This window comes from Actinia tenebrosa, unplaced genomic scaffold, assembly GCF_029948245.1.
Source record: "Actinia tenebrosa isolate PJP-AT-01 unplaced genomic scaffold, QUT_ActTen_1.0 PGA_scaffold0__85_contigs__length_37466705, whole genome shotgun sequence".
NCBI lineage: Eukaryota > Metazoa > Cnidaria > Anthozoa > Actiniaria > Actiniidae > Actinia > Actinia tenebrosa.
Genome location: NW_028292569.1, coordinates 491,435 through 507,254, shown reverse-complemented (window position 1 = coordinate 507,254; position 15,820 = coordinate 491,435). Strand labels below are relative to the sequence as shown.

Below are 15,820 nucleotides of genomic sequence, written 5' to 3'. Positions count from 1 at the left end.
TCATATGAATTAGCTCTGCCATCTACATGTCTAGGGAAATTTTACCCTCCCCTATCTCAAGACACTCCCTTTAAAACCTTAATGTAGCAACTGGTTTTCTTTTTTGCCAAGAAGAATAAAAACACTCATCTTTCTATTTTTTATGGGAGAAGTTGGTCTAAGTCCAGGAACTATTTCATAGACCAACCACTCTTATGTTTGACTATGGGCCAGCCATTCTGGATTTACAAAAATAATCCTCAAGGACATGTACACAGCAAGGAAACTAAAGCAAGCAAGTGGGCACATTAAAATCATATTTTAATATTCCTTTACGGGCAAAATCACCTTTGGCCAGCATGAATGTTAACATCTACATCACTTACTAATACAATCTATTGTAGTTAGAATCGTGAAATGGCAATCTTCTTGGATCGATTGCAATGAACAGAGGCAAGCCTAATTAGGCCATAGGAAGTTACTTTTATTATAAGATGTAAGTTTTCTTAAGATGCCACAATTGTTAGTCCCTTTTCTCATTCGGTAAATACCACTGTTTTATTACTCAAGACTCCTCTGCACAGGCTTGGCCTCATTTAAGAGCAAAGCATTTTGAAAAGACAACTGCAGCGTAAAGAATGTGCAAGTTGAACAATACCAATGTTTTGAAATCTCGGACTTTGATTGTATCTGTGAATGGTTGAATTATAAATGAGGCTAAGAAAGGAGTCTGTGGTCTTTAAAAACAGAGGTATGCATTGAATGCGAAACTGGTGTGTTGTGTGGATTAGTTATAACTAATGTGATCTCTTGAGATGGTCTTTCAATCTTAGATACCTTGAGAATGCAAGGCAGTTAAAAACATCTAAGGTCTTGCATAGAACATTGTTCACTAGACAGTAGAGACAGTTAGTAGAAGCAACAAGTGTGAATAACCAAGATCAGTTTACCATCTAGCATTCAACACCTTGTACAATACCCTGCCGACTCACAATCGAACTGTGCATGTTCAATCAAACCCTGACAACGAATCTTTGTGCAATTACAACGTCTCTGACCTGCTGTACTTTGGAAAGCGAAAATCACATTCCAGCTTTCTGCTTCTGACATTTTTCTGGATCAGCCTCCCCCTTGGGGGAAGGAATCTCGACCAGATTCATTGACTGTCTTTTTTTTAACCATCTTTATGATTTACTTTTGAAGACTGAAAAAACTTAGTGATGATCATGGAATGGCACAGTCATTATTATACATTAATAAGCTTTTATATCTCAACTTAAATGGGGTGTTTCTCGGCTTTATATCTATATCACATTGTGGAAATGCTGTTAGACGTTTCCAGCATTTTTTTTCTAGTTCAATCTCAATCACTTTGGTTAGGAACTTGGGTGGCAGTCGTTGGACAGCAACTTACAGGCGCAACTTATAGATGCAAATGTTGATAATCGTTTGGGGATCAGAATTGGAATGGTAAGGGAGCTTAATGTTTGACCGAAACTCAACAAAAGACATGATTTTTTTTTACTTATAAAAAACAGTTGATTATTTTCTATTCGATAATCTGTATAGGACTGTACAGGAGACTTTATTGTACAAACTGCTGTCAACTGCCATTATCTGAAATGATAAAGAAGGGTAGATGATTATTACAGAAACCATAGTAGACTGGAAACTGAATGCGAATCATGATACGTGATGATGATACATGATGATGATTCATGATGATGATACATGGTGATGATTCATGATGATCGATGATACATGATGATGATACATGATACATGATGATGATACTTGATGATACAAGTCATGATGATAATACATAATGATGATACATGATGGTGATACATGGTGATACATGATGTTGATACATGATGATGATACATGATGATGATACATGATATGGTACATGATGATGATACATGATGATGATACATGATGATACATGATGATGATTCATGATGATACATGATAATGATACATGCTGGTGATACATGATGATCCATGATGATGATACATGATACATTCTGATGATGATGATACATTCTGATGATACATTCTGATGATTATGACAATGACAACCTCAACTAAGTTTTTACAATTACCTTTTTGAGTCATTATTCATGTAGAACTCATTAAAAGAGACCACAGTCCTTCAAATTGTTCTTTATGATCACATCAGTGACGGCATCAAATACAAACTGGATGTTATTTGTATCTGTAGCACATGTGAAGTGTGTGTAGATCTCTTTAGTGTCTTTTCTCTTGTTAAGGTTCTCGAACTGCATCTGGATGTAAGCAGCAGCTTCTTCGTAAGTATTAGACCCTGGAGAAACAGTAAAAAGTAAATTGAAAAAAATTAGTATAGCATAATAAAGGGAATAGAGAGGATTTGAATCCTGGACTCAATCTTACATGGCTAGAGCCAGTTCGGTCTCTAATTTGATTTGAGGGTTTTCTACAGATTCTACCTAAATTCCTATTTGAGCTGTGAGTTAGCCATGCTATAACTTTGATCAGCCAAGATGTTGTTTCAGGGTGTCAATAAGATTAATTTTGCAAGCTTTGAATGTAGATTTGAAAGGTTTCTGCATAGCATCCTTGTGGAGCTTCAATTTGAAAAGAAAGGGAGAGCTGAAGCCCTACTGGCTCCCTATCTAGTGCACTCATAATCCCTACGAGTGAGAGTCAAATGAATGATCTTAAAACAGATTTACCCAAAACAGATTTATAGTTAATAGACCTCTTGCATTGATTTCCTAGAGGAATCGTTCTGGGGTACAAATCATATGCCATCTTTTCTTTTGCAAAAAACATCCATTTTTTTGTACCCCCACAACAATATTCCTCTTGGTACAAGGGTGCAAGGGGTCTATAGCTGTATATACCTGTGTACTCAGGGAAGCAGATCGTTAGTGGAGACTTTATGATCTTCTCTGAGAACAAGTCTTTCTTGTTCAAAAACAATATGATGGAAGTGTCTGTAAACCACTTGTTGTTGCAGATGGAATCGAATAGCTTCATACTTTCCATCATTCGATTCTGTGCAAAACAAAAACAAACAACCAAAAATTGCGATTAACATTTTTAATTTCAGCAAAGAAAAATCTAAATATCCTAAACTTATATACCAGCCAAGAAAACAGACAGTTTTTCAATCAGTTCATGAATAATATATTACCACATAGATTATTAAGTAGTCCAAGAGTTAAAATTGAACATTAATAATTGATTAAGAAACATTTAGAGTGCTTTTTCTAATAGGCCATGTTTGAGATATTAAAACACTAGCACGCTACCAAGACTCTCCTTGAGGAGATCAGTAGATACAGTGCCATAGACTTGATTATAACCTCGATGGATAGTAGCATTTCTATCAAAATTTTCTTATTATTGTACATTGTATATGGTACATTATTTTATTTCAACCAATAAATGTATTTTTTGTACCATACATTAAGTACCATACAGCTAGAAAGGGTAATATAGTCTGAATTTAAAGATATCAAACGTGGCCTATAAGAAAGATTTGACCAAGTGACAAGTGTTATCATACCATTTCTTCATCTTCTGCAAGAACCAAGTCGTATGCACTCAAAGCAACACAGAAGATGATGGCGGTTACTCCTTCAAAACAATGAATCCATTTCTTTCTTTCAGATCTTTGGCCTCCGACGTCAAACATCCTATAGAATAAAATAATCAACATCATCAAGTCCGTCTGAAATGAAATTATCTACTTACATGTACGAGCTCGCTCCGGCCATAGGGGCAACTCTCAAAACGAATAAAGTTTCTAAAGGCCTATTTAACTACATCAAGACATTTCTTAGTTAGTACTGTCTAATTTTGGGTCTTCAAATCTTCAACAAAAGTTTATGTGGCACATCTTTATATCAATGAGATTTCTTGTCATATGTCTAAAGAATTGATTAACTAATTTAATTAATTAATTAAAGAGAAATAGCCACAGCGCTTCAGTCAAGAGCCAAAATGTCTGATGACCAAAGATCCTTGGGCTAAAATAAAATCATTTTTCTGACAAACTTTGCAATAGACCTAACCCGAATTCACTTGACTGACCACAAAACAATGGTTTGAAGTCAAGACTGAACTTGATTCTTTTATTCATCAAGTTCAACCGCGACTTGAAATCATTGATTCGTGATCAGTCAAGCGAATTTGGGATAGGTCTATTGTCTACAAAATGAGAAAGCTCAGAAGACTCAAGTTTTAAGTTTTCTGTTGCTCAAGGTTAGCCTCAAGTTTGCATAAAATATTCTTATTTCAGTGAACATCCATGAAATTAAAGGGGCAATTGGATGAAAATCGCTCCAAAATTAAAACTCTTTCATTCGAGCTGGAACTTTCAATTATCAGAAAGTTATTTCATTAAGTGGTTATTAATGTATTCAAGAATATTTCAGCAAATTTCCAGCTCAAATGAAAGAGTCTTAATGAAATGAATTTCGTCAAAGTGCCCCTTTAAGGTCCATGGAATTTCGAAGTGCTTGAATTTGTGCATTGTTGAGGTTATGCATTCTTTCCTTTACCATTGGTATTTGGGAAATATTCTGATGCTCAATAACCCTAAGTAAATGCGTCTGTAATCAAAGAACACAGCTCTATTGAACTAATTTGTAAATGTAATAAATTATGCTTTCGGTATGTGTGATGAAATAGAGAGAATAAGAGAAAAATATCAAATGCCCTTGGCAGAAATCGAACCCATGTCTTCAGTATTCCGATTCGATGTGTTAACCACTACACTACAAGGACCAACCACGCTGGTAACGCAGCCGGAATATGAAAGGTAGGGTACTCGTGAAAACCCCAGTCTGTGAATGTTATTCCAACAGCATTATGACTGCCTACAGAGTGGAATCGAAGAAACTTATTCCACTTACTTGAAATGAAGGTCTTTAAAGGTAAAATGAGTTTCGACTATGCCTGTAGTCTTTACTCTTGTTCGTAGAACATCTTGTTCCGTTGGTATATAATCAGGTGACCCTAATCGGTCTAGAGCGTTTAAGTAGCTGTTAAAAAAATTAAAAATAAAACTCAGTTACTTTGGTATTGTTTTATGAGGGTGTTGCCTAACAGCCTGAGGAAAACAAATCTGCAGTCCTCCTTGGAATAAATTGTTTGGAAGCTTTGATTTTCACAAAGAGAAGAAAAATAGACGTCCTTAGGAAGAACAAAAAAGACTCAACTTATTGGGATATACCTATTTCAAAAAACTTTGTAATCACCAAAGGAGAAAATGTCATTCCGAGAAGGTAATGGTATCGTCGTCTACAAACAACATTGAAGGTCCATGTTCTTGATGAGAATAAAGAGCAGAAAAACAAGTCATTCCAGCTATTCTTGGATCTTGGAATGACCTATCTCCTGTTGCTTTTCAACTATTACCTAATGCTTTTGACAAGGATAGTTTTAGAATGTAAGAGAATGGCGTAGCAGTACCTAGTGTACATCATAGGATTTTTCTCAAGGTTCTCTAGTTTTCTCCCTCAACAAAACCTAACTAGCTAAATTCTAAAACAGTCTGTAAGTTGGCCGTGCCCCGACTTACATCATCTCAGAGGTTATTACAAGGTATCAATAAAATTTAATGGTTATTTAAATCAAATTGAACTGACAGAATTTTTCAAACAAAAACGATCACACATCTAGATATAGAATCAACATGGCTTTAGTATACTCACTATGATGCCGAGTCATTCAGTTGGTACTCTCTCGACCTTGCGAAGCATGCTTGCACGCCGCTGTCTGACCATAATCTTCTCATTATGGATACAAGTTCTTGGGTGAATTTGACGTCTTCCATACTCCCTGCTAATGCAAACATTTCTCTTGCATCGTCCTGTTCAAAAATGCAATGATGAGTTAAATGACTAGTCATAAATAAACAGGGTAGGGTGAATTGCTTTTGCCGTTTGATCCAAGCCTTGAATGTCAGATATCACTGTTGGCCATTGGTTCAAATTCAGTTACTTCCATTGTTATTTCTGTATTTTCATGTAACTCAGGGACAAGAATAATGGCTGCTCAATGGCTGAACATAAGGACATGCCACATCGGACAGATCGACATGTGACCAACTAATGTAACCAGACAAGACTGGCATCAGAGGCGTTTGCTGGAAATTATTCTTCAACTTGCCATTATTTTGAGCCCTGCATATTTCTTAGGGCTTACACTTTTATAATTTCCCCCTTCCTCTCTAATTTCCTCTTCTTTCTTCTTTTTTCTCATTTCAGATAGTTACTAGATTTTTGCTAATTTTCTCACTCAAAGCAAATTGACAATAATTGAACATTTCGTATGTAGCTCAAAATTCCTTAGTTTCAGGTTCCCAGCTTCACAAAATTAAACCTATTCAAAAAAAAATACTTGTCAAATATACTTACTGTTTTATTGACAAAAAATGATCAAAAACAATCGGAAAATTTATGATTACAAACGAAGAATTGTGCCCCTAGGTTTTCAATAACCTGTTATTTGTCATTCCCTTGAGCATCATTTCTTTGTTTCAAGGTTGTGCATGAAAAGACACAAATGTCAACAAGACTCAAACAAAGATTCTTATTGTCAAGAGAATGGCACATGGTCTGAAAAATGGGAAAACATTTTTCCAGGGCCTAACAAGTCAAATCTTTGCCTTACCGATCATTTTGACCAGTAACAATAGGCCAGAAATAAGGCATCCATGACTAAGCTAAAACAAATTTGTCATTTTAAGCCCTATTCCGCCCAATCTAAAGGCCTACTTTTCTTGGTTAGACAGTACTCAACCTACCGCTCTGTCCGGAGATCCAAAGTCTATCTTCAGTGTTCCCATTGCTCTTATGATGGCAATCATAGACTGTATCGTGTTGCTGTATACAACTTGTTTGTACTGCGCACACTCATCTTTTGAGTAACCTGATTCGTGTATAATTCTAAAAAAAATTAAAAATTAATTAACTTGCACCAACAATTAGATTCAAAATGCACATGCAGCTCTTCAGGTTTTGACACCGAAGGTCTGAGATCTGACTTTGTACTATGCATACCTCTTAAAACTATGGTGATCAACTAGTCTATATCACAGTTGCAGTTTTCACTTTTCCAAAAAATAATCTTAAAAATCAGGAAATAATTAAAAACAATGTCTTTTCTGATGCAAAAAAATGCTGCTTCATACAATGGTTTGGAATCGAAAGAAAAAAAAATCAATTTGATGCACAAAACAGAGTTTTTTAATCAATTTGCATAAATAATTTAAGACAAATAATAAAATTTCACATACTAAACCCACAAAATGAGAAAAAAACTTAACGAGGACTTTCTTAATAAAGAAAAAAATTTTTTTAATTGGAACATAAACAGACATCTCCTCTTATAATTAGACAAACTTTAAGATATAGAACTGTTTGTTCAACTTGATGTTTTAACATCACAAAGAATACCAAGTCCTAAAACTTGGCAAACTCTTATTTGGTATTTTATATCAAAGTAATATCATAACTAGACAATGTATGAGCTAGATTATTTACTAATATTATACACTTACTTCATCTGCTTTACAATAGTACTTTTTCCCGACTCTCCAGCACCTGGAAACAAAAAATGATGAGCATTAAAATAATTCATCGAGAAAACCTCTTCACATCTTGTGTTATTAATAACAAGTGTGTAGCCTCCTTTGTTTTAGTGCATATGGTATTATTACAAACTATAATCTTTTTGAAAGTTTACTGTTTTATTATTACAACAAACCTTCAGATTTTATCGATACCCACAGCATCCTTTTTTTATCTTTAATATTTCTTGAAAGAAAAGGTTTTTGATTGATTGCAAAAGTTTAGTCTTTTCATACTAACATTTTAGCAAAACTACTCATTTTGCATTGATGATTTAATGACGCAAATTATAGTTACCCCAAGCAAACATAATCAAGCTTGCTTTAACAAAAACTAAATTAAGATGAAGCCCAAGAGAAATTAAAACGTTTCTTGTTAAAGCCAATTTATGTGATTAAAAATTCAAATCTAATTAAATGAAAACTGAGTTCATACAATATTGAACAAAAAAGAAGAACTGAATGAATTACAATTATGGGTCAATTTATCGAAAACCTATAATTTAGCATTTAAAATATATTCAAAAAAATAAAGAATTATGCAGTACAGATTTTTTAAGGTTCTACTAGAAAAATAAGGAACTTCCCAGCTGAAATTGTTCTAATTATCAGGGCTAATATAATCTGTACAATAATCACATGTTAATGACCCTTCTTTCGACGCCTTCTGTCACATAATCTCAGGTGACTAATATAGAAATGACAATACAAGATCACATATCTTTGAATATCAAGTTTCAATACTTCAGGATATTGAGTCATATTGTGCACAAACTCAGCCAAAAGCTAAAAATCTTCTGAGATTTGAAGTTTCTGTAATTGCAGCTCAAATATCTTAGCAGGTTTTAAGATGATATGAATGGTTAAAATTTCAGGAGTTTGAAAACTTGAAATATACAGATTCCTTGCCTGGGAAATATCGAGGAATAGGAAACCCTTAATTTGATTAAAAGCTACAAATCTTCCTCACAGTATGTGAAACTATAATGACAAGAATATGACAATCTTTTCCTGTACATGACTAGTTTTTTGCTAATAAAACTATTTTTCTCGTTTTACATTACACCATCAGACAGCTGTGATGTTTATTTGTCAGTAAAGTTTTAAGTCAGGCAATAGTTAAATAAAAAAAGCTACAATCTAGTACTGTCCATTTAACCCCCTGTTGCGCAGCAGTATATGTTCCATAGGTCATATAATTACGTGATGAAATATCAAAATCCTCCAGTGATTGGATTGCAACAATTTAAATAAACAGCATATTGTACGACCGGGATCTAGTTTATTCAATAACCTAATTACAAAGCGCATTTAAAAATACCATATATGTAGATATCGAAGTATGTTGTTCTTTTGTTTAAATAAACTACTTAATCCACATCTTTTATTCTAATTCCAAAGGGAAACTTAGTCAGATATATTCATGAACTGAAATTTATTTCCAACGGCTTTTCAATAGACTTCACAACACAGAAGGAAAGTTATCATTATTGGATCTTTTATCACTGTAAGGTCTGCATATAATTTATATGACCTAACCTTGGAATGATTGCTTAAAGGTGGCGTATATAAAATATAAAAACACAAATACAAACAAGGCTTTCAGCACGTTCGGAAACGGTCTGATGCATGGACACACTGATGTAGCAGCATATTTTTATGGCTGTTTGGTCATCTCATCTTCCTTATTTTAAATTTTCTACTCCATCGATCATTCATACGACAAAGAAAATGTCTTTCACAGATAAAATAAACTGAATCGTTAATTCACAAAGAGGTTGAAAACATATAATACTAAGTAAACATCATCTTTCAGTGACCTTGTCATTGAAGGTCTTAAGCAATACATATTTAAATTCAAGAAATTAATGTCTAGTTATGATACCGGGTCGGCTATTTTAAGGGGGAAAATAGGCGAGTAAGACTTTATGATCAGTGGGGTTAAGATCAAAAAAGATGATTACTCAAGAAACTAAAAGATAGGATCTAAATGTTGCCTTTCAAAAGTAGAGAACAAAAAGAAGTAATCTATAATAACATAGAATGCTGCTAGGTCTGTTCATATCTTAGAGTTTCAAGCCTTTAAAGTGAGACTAGGTTCTCTGTTTTGATTGTTTTGGTATACTTGTGAAAGAAAGATTTTCAATCGCTAAAGTAAGGGATAAATATTATACAAAAGACCAAGGAGCCAGGCAAAACGAAAGAAAAATTTCAAAACGGACGGTAATCATCGTATTATTGTATAAAACATCGCTGTAGCTGAGTTCGATTATTTATTAACAAGGAGGAAGTGCTGTCTTTCTTGTCTTCAATCTGCCCGAACAAATTCCGAAAGCGAAATTTTAAACAAATCGATGAAGAAAAAACTCGACATCAAAGAAAAGGGTTTCGAACGTGAGTGTTTCAGAATCCAAAACAAAGGAACGATCATTCGAAAACACGTAATTTTTCTATCATTTTGACAGCTAAAACGAATAACTAGAGGAAAGATAGCACCACGAAGCTACCCCCACTACCAAATAAAAAATTTAAGGTTTCTTTTACACGAGAAAAGAGGAAAATCGGATGTGGTCTTGAGAGATTTTGAATTTTAGTTTTGTCAAGACAACCGCATTTGAGTATCAAACTCCATATTTTGTCTTGGCTTTTATGAACTAGAATCTATAGCCTTATCACTTCATGAACCACTAAACTCTGTATCACTTTGTAGACAGTCTTATCTTGTTATTTGCGGTAAGAGAATACCAGGATAAAATTAGTGCGAAGACAAGAAGTATAACCAAATTATTTTGTCTTGCAACGTGGTCTCCTGACCGACAGAGAGATCGATCTTCTAAACCTCCCTCGTAACGATCACCTTTTATCTATACGCAATACTAAGAGAAACGTTATTTTCTTGGCCCGAACGAGTAGAATTAAAGACAAAAAACCTCCCCGAGAGGGAAAAAGGCCATCATTAGTTATAAACAGATTGGATGTTGCTAGGGTAGAATTTGTCGTTCCTCAGCACACCTGGCCCCATCAAAAAAGACATGCACTAAAAACCCTCTTGCTCATAATTCTGCTTTTCGTTGACGGGTAATTTTGCAAATTGAAGGAAAAGCTAGATTATTCCTTCTGTTCTGGACCTGAGAATTACCTGAGCGATCGGTCAAAGCGCTGTCTTTTTAGATGTTGGGAAACCCGACTGAATCTTCGAAAAACAAACAGCTTTTCCGCAGTCGAAGTCCACTCGCCTGCTCAAAGTCGTTAGATTTTCTCTCGCTTCGAAAGCTAGAGATCTTTTATCCCTCAGAAGACTTACCCAATAAAAGCAGCTTCACTTCCCGAGCAGCTCTTTCCCCATCGGCTCGGAGATTCTTGTCGATCATTTTACTTCTTTCGACAGCCGCCTTATCCTCAGCACTGAGCGTACAACCCATGTTTGATAAAGATTCTTCGACACGGTCCTTCACTTGACTTTCACAACCGAAAAATCCACAGTCGTTAAACCAGAATTGAGTCGATGATGGGCGACGATCCAAGCTAAATCTCTGTAGAAAACGCAAGTGTCGTCCAAATTGAGTAATCGTGGATCATGAGGCCGCCATGGGTATTTTTTCCTGGTCGAGTGTTTTAGCTGTCGGTTCTTTATGGCGTTTATTGGTAGGAACAGTGAATCTGTAATAACCACGCCCGCACACTAAACTATCTGATGCACTCTGGGTACCACAACAACATGAAGACCCGGATGGTAGATGAGCCGGTACAGCGGTTATAGCCGTGGATAAATATCCAGTATACACTGTAAGTATCACGCGATGTCGTGGAATAAGAAAATATTGAAAAGATTTAGTCAGCACGACATCTCGGAAATGGGCTATTTTGAGCATTTTTTATGGAAAGCCTCAATGGTGCTAGAATTTTAAGATCTCGAACGTGACCTGTTTTATAAGGTTTTTTTTGAGGCGTTTCATAATGAGGTAATGTGGGGGGGGGGGTAGGGAGGCCGAGGGGAGGGTGCCAATGGGGGGGGGGGGAGTGTTACCCAATATTGTCAGTAAACTATTAATTTTTTGATGCAAAGATGAGAATATGTAGAATTATTAATTTTTTGTCTAAATGTTAGTTAAGAAAAAAATACATGTACATATATATATATATATAGGAATGAGTACTATAGAGTACAAACACTAAATGCGTGCAATAGTTATCACTATTTAGCAGTAAATAGCACTAATTAAACAAAAGAATACAATAGAATTAGCATAAAATAACACTATTTAGTGATATTCATGTTGCACACTTTTAGTGTTTGTACTCTATTAGTAACATGAATACACGTATGTTAGATGAGCAGCGATAGTAAAGTGGTAACTCCCCAAAATTTATGAAATACACTGGGAATATGAACTGTATTATGCATATATGCATATATTTATTCATTGGCAAACGAAATATAATATGACAAAAATATATAATTGTAATACAAAATTTGTGAATGAATGAACTTTATTTATCCACGGTTAACGACTCAGTTAACCTGCTTTTCAGGCGTGCCGTGTGTATTCACGAACCATCGTCAGGTAATCGCATTTACTTAGAAAATACGAGTGTCAAGTGGGATCGATATTCCATGTTGTGCATGCATGTCACGAGAAAGAAAGCATTGTATCAATATTTTTTTAATGGAAACACCCGGATTTTTTGTGAGCCGCCTCGCAAGTACGTGACACCGTGGCAGCGGTAATACACATGTTTATCCGGATGCGCGCGCATTTATTCTAAACTTGATGATTTTTTATGGCAAATCTCCAAAAAAACGAAGAGAAAGAGAGCGTCCCAACACGATATCGGAAAAACAGCGTCTCGATTATCTTAAAAACAAATTACATGAATAGCTCTCCAAGATACTATTTATAATGATATTTCTTGGCATAGACGTGGCTTGTCATATTTGGCGCTATCCATCACTGCGTATTTGCATATGAAATAATAAATGTAGACTTTTCCAAATCGTATTTACGCGCTCTGAATAAAGCACAGGCAGCCCAATCAGGATCACAAGCGACTTCGAAGCTCACTTTTTTCACTTGCTTTGTTTGTGAGTCTTAGAGAGGTCGGCTTAGACCAAGTCTATAGTGCCGACTATGACGCAAAGCTAGTACTTTGGGATTCAATTGAGTCATCAGAGCGAATGGAGGATGATAAGGCCGACATGGACCATGCGTATTCAGAAACATTGAGGTGTCAACTAAGAAAAGAGAGAATCCGATCTGCAAGCAGCTGCTGTAGTTTCCGCTACTTCAAATCTTCTACGAATTCCAAAGTGTTTATATCATATTGTATTTATAGAGAAAGGACATTTTTATGGCTTCTTAAAGATGAATGCAATATATAACCTTCTATCAACCTTTAGCTTTTTTTCTCCTTCAAATACCAAACTCTACTTCATTCGTGCCACAGTCGTTCGCTTCTACCCTTCCCTACCCCCCAAGGGACCTTGCTTTTGGGGGAAGGGGAAGCGCGAGAAAATGAGAAATCATTTATAAAACAAAATCGTTATATTGAATAATTTTATAAGCTTTGAATTAACAAATAGTTACTGATAAAATAGAACAGAAGTAAGCTTATTTTCGCCTAAAAACGTCCACGCAAAACTTCAATCAAAGCTATTTCAAAACGAAGCTTTACGAAGGCAACTGGGTTACCTACTTCATTTTGCGGTAATCTGGTCCGCAAGGTGTAACTGGGTATACTCTTGTGAAGGAAATTGTTTTCGAGATTTTTACTACGAGGATATTGAGTATTTTCCTTGGCGTTCCAGAATCGGTTTCCATTCGATAACTGTACCAGATGTCTCATTTCGTGACACAAACTTTTTCTTTAAGATTTTTTACGACTCTGATAAGTTGGGGGAAATTACAAAAACACTTGAGTTTGATGATGTCATTCAGTTTCTCTGAATAGACCTCTTTACCTTGAGCGTAATGTTTTCCCATTTCATACCACGTGTCATTCTATAGAGTATCATTTTTTTGTTTTAACGGCTAATTGCACATGAGAAAATCTCTCAACAAAATGACACGTGGTCTGAAATGAGAAAGCTTTACACCCAAACCGAGGTCTCTCGTGCTGTCTTCGTGATAGGGTTTCCGACTGAGGTTAGCAGAATTACGAGAAGCAAGAAAATTGAACTATCGGCACAAAAACTCCCAACTCGCTTGACAATAAGCTGTGTATTATAAGTATAATGAGTCATCTTGAGTGGTTGAAATTATAATATAATATAATAATATGATTTATATAGCGCCTATACAAGTCGGCTCTAAGCGCTGTGATGAAGTTTTAATTGAGTTCCGCTTGATATACATTTCTATGTTTTGACTGATTGATCAACGTATGGAGATTTTAACTAGTTATTTGCGCTCTCCACTGACGCAATTTATGGGAATATAATAAGTGGTCGCTCGACCAATCACAGCGCTCGAAACTCTGTAAGTCAATTATAAAATTATACTAAATTATTGATTTAATTAGTTGAAATTGTGCGAGCCGCTAAGCCGGAGTATGAAACTCTGATATTTTTCATTAGTTCATACAAAAAAAAGCCAAAATATTTTATAGTAGAAGATAATATAGGTAAATTGTAGTGCTTGGGAACGAGGTTATTCCGGGCGAAAGCCCTTGGAATTAAATTCGGAAAAATTAATTTCCGAATTTAATTCCAAGGGCTTTCGCCCGGAATAACCTCGTTCCCAAGCACTACAACTTACCTATATTATCTTCTACTATTTCATTAGTGCCACGCGGTCCACATACTCTCAAAATATTTTATACTTTAGCCGAGGAAAGAAGTCTTTAGGAAGAGACTCCAGTGACGTTCATTATTGATTACCTTTCTTAAAGATATTACTTAAAATATGCTTTTTTATATCGAAAATCTTTAACTGGAAGATCAACTCTAATCACCTTTATTTATTGTTGTGCAAGGAAGCCATTTTGCAACTGCAGAATGCAGTGAAAAGTTATGAGCTTTTTTCTCATAGTTAAAAATTCATTGGTCAAAAGAATAATTACGAAGGAAGTAAGTTCGAAATCGCGAGTTTTACTGATTTTGCTATGCTCTTTCCAGCTATAAACTAATAATTGCTAATTTTCCACTACTTTTTTTCAAAAGGCTACTGACACAGCTGCAATAAAACGCCACTATTCAGGATGTTAGCTATAAAATCTTCACTTTGTTTTGAGGGTTTAGTTTTCTCTACCGTTAAAATGTTTTATTTATTCAACTCTCCCACAAGAAGGTCTCGCCCCCAAGTCATAAACGGCCTCTGGCACCCAGGGTAAAGGAGTTATGGAAGTTACGTAATACACCTAATTCAAAAAACGTCGTCATCGCCAAAGGCGATAGGCAATAGGCGATAGGCGAAAAGCGATAGGATATATAATACCAAGATCCAAGAATAGCTGGAATGATTTATGTTTCTTCTTCTTCTTCTTGTCAAGAGTATGGACCTTCGTCTTGAGACTGATTAGATGTTCTTTGTATTCAAAGAAAGCCATTTCCATGTAGGAATGACCTATCGCCTATCACCTTTGGCGGTGTCAACGTTTTTTGAATTAGGTGTATACAAAATGAAGTTACGTAATCTGAAAATCTCATTATTAATTTTACTTTAAAAAAGGGATAAAACTAGAAGATGCTTGATACACCTGAATGAAAAATATTCTGATTCCTACGCTGAGATTTTAGAATCTATTGAGTTTTGTCGTAGCTACGAGAATAAGCGAAGAATCTGCTAAAGCCACTTTACAAAGGCAAGGGCAAACACCTTATTTAAACGCACTTTTCGTATGGCTATATATATTTCAATATATTCATAGAGAGAATCAGTACAGATAATAAACTCGGTTTATATCCGGTAAGAGAGGAAGACAAAACATGAAATTTAAGAACTGAACAGAGAAGCATTGTCTTAAATAGGGCTTGACTTTAATAGAGTGAAATAGTATGAACAAAATGGCTTCACAGAATTATAGATCAAACAAATGTCGAATTTCTTGTCATTTTGATAGACAAACCAAGACAAGTAAACGATGGTATGCCTAATGTATTTATTTAGCCTTGAATTGAGACAAGCAAGAACATAAAAGGATAGGTAAACAAACGCGACTCAACTTAGAAAATTAGTTAATAGGATTTCATGAAATGTTGGTCTTAACCCACCGAAC

At 35.2% G+C, this 15,820-nt stretch overlaps 1 protein-coding gene across 1 annotated transcript; it reads right to left on the bottom strand.

Annotated features, from left to right (window-relative positions):
* Positions 1 to 283: 283 nt before the first annotated feature.
* Positions 284 to 11,279, bottom strand: LOC116305144 (guanine nucleotide-binding protein G(i) subunit alpha). The gene is made up of 9 exons (XM_031714988.2): positions 10,911 to 11,279; positions 7,538 to 7,580; positions 6,782 to 6,923; positions 5,688 to 5,845; positions 4,887 to 5,015; positions 3,536 to 3,665; positions 2,868 to 3,021; positions 2,085 to 2,305; positions 284 to 1,596 (listed from the first exon to the last, which is right to left on the bottom strand). Exons 1-8 carry the CDS (start codon positions 11,026 to 11,028, stop codon positions 2,115 to 2,117), a joined length of 1,065 nt encoding a protein of 354 aa, XP_031570848.1. The 5' UTR covers positions 11,029 to 11,279; the 3' UTR covers positions 284 to 1,596; positions 2,085 to 2,114.
* Between the last annotated feature and the right edge of the window lie 4,541 nt (positions 11,280 to 15,820).

Coding starts and splice junctions, on each gene's coding strand:
- LOC116305144 (XM_031714988.2), bottom strand. CDS start 11,028: ATGGGTTGTACGCTCAGTGCTGAGGATAAGGCGGCTGTCGAAAGAAGT. Junction 5,846..6,781: donor TTGGATCTCCGGACAGAGCG/GTAGGTTGAGTA, acceptor ATTTTTGAACAG/GACGATGCAAGAGAAATGTT. Junction 5,016..5,687: donor CTGAATGACTCGGCATCATA/GTGAGTATACTA, acceptor TTTTTTTAACAG/CTACTTAAACGCTCTAGACC.